At 40.3% G+C, this 5712-nt stretch overlaps 1 protein-coding gene across 4 annotated transcripts in view; it reads right to left on the reverse strand.

Annotated features, from left to right (window-relative positions):
- PDE1C (phosphodiesterase 1C) overlaps positions 1–5712 on the reverse strand; it is a 375734-nt gene that overhangs the window by 339733 nt on the left and 30289 nt on the right. For 3 of the 4 annotated variants that reach the window (XM_008637110.2, XM_017738621.1, XM_017738619.1), the window contains exon 2: positions 1251–1301. In XM_008637110.2, the coding sequence (XP_008635332.1) occupies positions 1251–1301 (51 nt within the window). Of the gene's footprint in view, positions 1–1250; positions 1302–5139; positions 5178–5569; positions 5694–5712 lie in introns of those variants that run through there. The other variant, XM_017738620.1, reaches the window with a different exon arrangement.

The raw sequence follows: 5712 nt of genomic DNA on the forward strand, positions 1-5712 counted from the left end.
CTACACGTACCACTTTTCGTGCAGTTAGACAAGATTTCTTTACCTGGTTGGACACAGGTTTCCCATAGCAGTGTCAGACATGTGGACCCTTAAAAGAATTTGGTTTGGTACAGACACACAAAACCAGCTTGAGCTGGGTGATGAGGAGGAGGGATCCTGAACCAAGCAATCTCTGGGCTTTTATACCTTTACAGTCTATGTGCTCGATCCTCTGGAGACTTTCTGCTGAGCTCCCGCACATCTCTTTGTGGCCAATCACCTGGCTAGTGCCAAGTCCCCATGCCCTTTGTTGTGCAAATGTTTTGTGCCAGGTCATGGCTTATTGTCTGGGGCTCCTGCTATTTCCTGCCATCCAGAGCACAACCAGCAGCTTGCACTACAGCTGCCCACCAAGCTACCTGCACTAGGTGTAGACCTCAACAACTTTAATTTCAAATCCTTGTGAATAACTTTAAACATTTGCAAAAATGCTTCCCCCTCATTTTATTGTATCCTGTGAAAGATGATTATAGCTGAGCTGGAGGCTCAGAATGGCATCCTCTGGCTGTGCAAAATACTGCACCATAGATGTAAATTATTTTAATGTTTTCAGCTGCACTGCCCATGATGATGACAAATCCTCCTTTCAATAATGAAAAAAGGGGTTTTCCCTGCTAAGTGATCACAAGTCACCATGAAACTGCATATATTATGATTGGAATGTCCTATCTTTATCCTCATTTCTACATATTCTATCATATGTTTCTAATAATTCATATGGTCACAGTCACGGTCAGTTGGTGTTACATTACCAAATACATCCCTCGTTTTTATTCAAATTTGGGTCAGTTATTCCAAATCTCAAGCCATGCCTTCAGTTTTTAATCTTTTTGTGTGAAGTAAAGTGATAAAGGAGATACTAGTAAGGTTTAATAACATTTTTCATAGGTTATTTCTAAGATTTGACACAAAGCTCTTTGTAAGCACTGTAGTGAACTTCAGTGGCTTTGAGACGTTTATAACTTTTTATGCTTGAAATAATAGTAAGGCCACAAAGCCTTCCATTCATTTAAATTTGGATCAACTCTGTTCAGTAAAATTGAATTTCTGTAGGTGACTTTTTCAATCAAGTATTATGTATCCTCAGTTTAGTACTGTAAATGACACATAATATAGGACAGACACAATATGAGATTAAAATAATTACGAAATGTTTTTATTTTTACAGTAGGTATAGAAATCAACCGGTTAAAATTAAAAAGACTACTTACGGGCAAATTGTAAAAGTGGTCGTGGATGTTTGTCACCTGTCTCATTTGCAACTGAAAGAAGAAAATACAGAGGAAAAAAGCTTCAAATTTTAATGTTACATTAAGATTAATGATAATATGAATTTTTATGCATATATAGGTGTCTTGGTTTAAGACAATTTAAAGAGGTGAACACTCTAAAATTACTCCCTTTAGTTTCAACCAATCTGTTTCTACCATTAAGAAATTAATATGAGTAGATACAAGTGAAAAAATAAGTTTACTAACAAGCAAAACAGCAATAGCCAAAAAATAACAGTAAATAATCACTAGATACAAAACCATTAAATTTCACAAACCCACAGAAATGAATGGTGGGGTAACCCCTCCTTCCAAGACTCCTGTGTGGCTTGAAAGACAAAGGGAAAACAGCACCCTGATCGACTGTACAGTCTGGGAGACAAAGGGGAAAAAAGATGATGGACAAAAAGACCCCTCCAATGAAGGTAGAGTTTACAAAGCAGTTCTAGTGTCAGATGGGAATTGCCAGCGTGTGTGGGGTCAGCTCTGCTGCCCGGCACTTCCTGCTGCCACCCACTGGACTCCACCAGTGTTGGTGCTACTGTCCTCCATGCTGTGCGTGTGTCAGGGGGAAGAACCAGTCTCCAGGCGCCGACGTGGGTAGGTCCAGCCCCAGGTACCGGCTCAAGCTTCATGCTGCTCATAGATATTGCAAAGTTCACTCTGAAACAGTTTTTGATTGTGAAATGCAGTTTTTCCAGGTGGCTACTGATGCCTAGGTTTTAACTTTTATATTTTCCTGATTCTGTACTGCTTAGAGTGTAACTCTGAGGTTTCTTGTAACTGGCTAGTTTCTGCTCACTTGTGCTAGGTAGACATAACAAAGCCTCTCCAGGCCTGCTCTAAAAGGTCACCCAGACCGTCCTAGGCACAAAAAGTATAATCCAAAGAGCTTCTAAGGGGGGAAAGTGGAGGGGAAATTACATCACTGAGCTGCAGCTTTAATTGGAGAATTAACCCCGATATGCAAATGAACCAAACCTATAAAGGTGTGAAGAACTCATGACCTGTCATGCATCTTGGGGTCCATTTTTGGCAATAGCCTGTGGCTCCCAGGGTGTACCTTTGAAGGCCTTTCAAATAAATACCTATTTTATTCTTTTACTCCTGTCCAGTCTCTGTGTCTAGGAGGCCTCTTAAGGCATCACTACTATTGCCAGCCCAAAGCAACCTGTTCCAAAGCAGAACCTCTGCCATCAGCAAACACTGCCGGGAGACAGAGGTGGCTCTGTGCTTCCACGCTCAGTCTTGAAAAGTGACCGTGGCAACACCCTCACCCCACCATCCTTGTTCCATTTTCTGGCTGCAGGCTCTTAAAGAGACTAACAATTTTTGGGCACAGATAGATATGGAATACAGTAACATTTTGCATTTCCCATGAGAATAGGAGAAAAGACTGTTCACAGTAACATCAGTTGCATTAACGAGTATGGTAAGAAAAAAGTAAGACTATTGCACCTATATAAATTAAATGTTCCGGTAATTTTGGAAGCCCAGAGGTTGATTTAATAGCAAATTAAATTAAATTCCTGTGCAAAGGAATCCTCTGACCTTTGAAACCACATATAGCTGTCACCCAGGATAAAAACAATTCTGTACAAATACTGCTTTTTTTCTGCCTCAGATTCATTTTGGCATAGATCAACATTGCTGTGACCCCACAGGTACGCAGTTAGTCAAGAGCATAAACAACTCTGTGGAATTCTCCCAATATTAAACTACAGCTGAAAAAGAGAGTTTTCAAGGACAGTAATTACTATCCATGGCTTTTTTTTTTGTAGCTAAAGTAATAATGAGGAACAACACTAATAGGCATATAGGGAAGAGAGCATAAGTGCACACAGAAACCTTGCAAATTCTTTGCTTTCTTTAAAAATGCTGCTCTCTAGAGACAAGACCAACCAAGCTAAGAAAATCCATACAAGGATGCAAAAGATCAGAACTGAGACTCACAGGTTCCTAGCAAGATAATGGCAACTAAATTGTAATGGACCTTTTGAAGTCAGAAAAGACTTTGATGGAATTTAATTCTTCTGTCAAGGCCTAAAGTGGTCAGCTTAAATTTGGCATTATTTAAGACCCATATCCACTGTCACTGCAGCTTTCTTACTTGCTCTTCAATCTCTACCTACTGATTAAAGTGAGTACCTAGTACTCACTTTAGTGAACAGAGGGACTTTTAAAAAATCTCTGGCTCATTTTGCTCCCATCAGCCAGCAGATGGTAGCCTTAAGACACTGGATGCCTGTATCAGTCTAGGCAACTTGCCAGGCTGGCCAGACCAAGGGCACTGAGGTCTCTCAAGTCCTACAACACACCCTTCTTTGGATTAAGTCCATCACTGTAACCTGAAGCACAATCCCAAACCAAATAAGCTCTGCAGGGACATTATATGCAGGCGTCGGACTGACTGTACAGAGTTACGCTGCTCCAGAGTAGTTCATAGTTCCAGCATCAAATCCATCTCTGCTTCAGGTGATGGCACGGTGAAGGAGATGCAGTACCATCCTCCATGGGGGTGGTATCAACACAGTTGGATCCAGTGACATCAAGAACCATGCCAGAAAATATTGCTGTAGCAAATATGTAAAGCTCAAGCAGATAGGTTTTCTTTTTAACTCAGAGACTACAGTTTGCAGTGGTTAGGTTGAGGTATCACCAGCCAGACCAGTCTCTTCTGGGGTCCTAGGTATCTCTATCGCAGCAGAGAATGGGCAAATTAATAATATGTACTGATGTCTTAATTGGAGTATCAAGTGAACTATTAGATGGGCCTGCTAAGGGTCTTTAAACTGTGCTATTATTTGCTTTAGAATAGTTCCTCCACTTCCGAGGCAGATGGCACTCCCTGATCACCAGGGCCTTCAGGTGCACAGGTCTTAACTTTGTGCCATCCTCCAGCTTGTTGCAACAAGAGCGCTTCACCTAGGACCTGTGTTCGGCAGCTCAGCTCCCAGATTCACAGAACCCAGCTCAACAGGTGCCATTAACCCCTAAAAAAATTAACGTTTTCCAGTTCCAGGATGCATAGTTTTGTTTTCAGTTTGCACTACTTTCCAATGACATCAGATGGTGTCCTATATAGAGTAAAGCTCTTCCATCCAGAACACAGCCATGCAGAGCAAAGATGCGATTAGAACAGCAAAGGAACGATCAGGACAGAAATACAGGGGATGCTAAACCTGCATTACTAGCAACATTCCTGGTACATTTGAGATAACCTTTGCCTGGGAATTGTCCAGAGCCAATACTGTGTAAGCAAGGGAAAGGATTTAGAAGCAAAGAGCATTTCTGCATTTGCTCATTGTGAAAATCTTAGAAGATTTTACTTGATGCAGTTTTTACTGTGGAAATTATGCATATTTATCCTACATATATGTAAGTAAGAATTTTTCTCCAAATGGCCTGAAATCTTCTCAACACTTCATTTATTCAAGTTTATTAACAGTAATATAATAAAGCTGGAGATAGAAGATTAATTTCTGAGAGAAAAGTCATAACCCACACCAAAGATGATTTCTAGTATTTTTCAAGATTTCTTGTACCACTGTCCCTTTAGATATGCTTATTCTCCAGCCACGCTCTACCCGTGTAGACTGAAGTCTAGGCTGATTTTCATCTGATTAGATGAGACTATCAGCATAAAAAATGTGGATATTTACTTTATTCTCCTAAATCAGTGACACCTTCCAACTTCCATTGCACCATTTTCTAATTTCCTTTTTACTACCATGCACATTTTGAAGTTATTTTCCCTTCCAGCCTGGAAGCAAATAAATCTCAGTGAATGTTATAGCAAAGTGCAAGTATTTTGTAAGTAACTGCTTACCTTCAGAAAGACATCCATTACAGGCAGGAGATATCATCCTGTAATCAATCCATTATGGGAAAATAGTCACATGCTCTCTGTACTTTCTTGTCCAAGTAGACAAGAAAATACTAGGCCTAGCCAAATTTCTTCCTTTTCAAAAGTTGTATCTTGTATCATAACTGCTTGGAAAGTTCAAAACCCTCAAAATGCAATTATTAAAATATCTTCATCAGTTCTTTGATTAACATAGATTACTCATATTCAAGTTCACTATATACCCACCTTACAGGCAAGTTCCTTTTTTTAATGATTGCCCTATTAAACTATTTCCTACAGTTTGCCACCTTTTTCTGCAGAAGGTATCCATTTCACCAGTATGCCACCTCAGTCTATTTAGCTTTCAAATATCCTTTACCTAACTCCTAGTACAATGCAAAGGGAAACATACCTGTGGTGATGCGAAGTTTTTATCGTATTTTCATACGTTTTCTGTACCCCAGTGGTTTGCCCCAGTTAGTTTGCCCCAGACCTAAGCCACCCCCCCGGTGCTCCCTACATGGTTGTTCTCCTCCCTTTGTTCTGGCTCTTTCC

This window comes from Corvus brachyrhynchos, unplaced genomic scaffold (genome assembly GCF_000691975.1).
Source record: "Corvus brachyrhynchos isolate BGI_N302 unplaced genomic scaffold, ASM69197v1 scaffold146, whole genome shotgun sequence".
In the NCBI taxonomy this organism is placed as follows: domain Eukaryota; kingdom Metazoa; phylum Chordata; class Aves; order Passeriformes; family Corvidae; genus Corvus; species Corvus brachyrhynchos.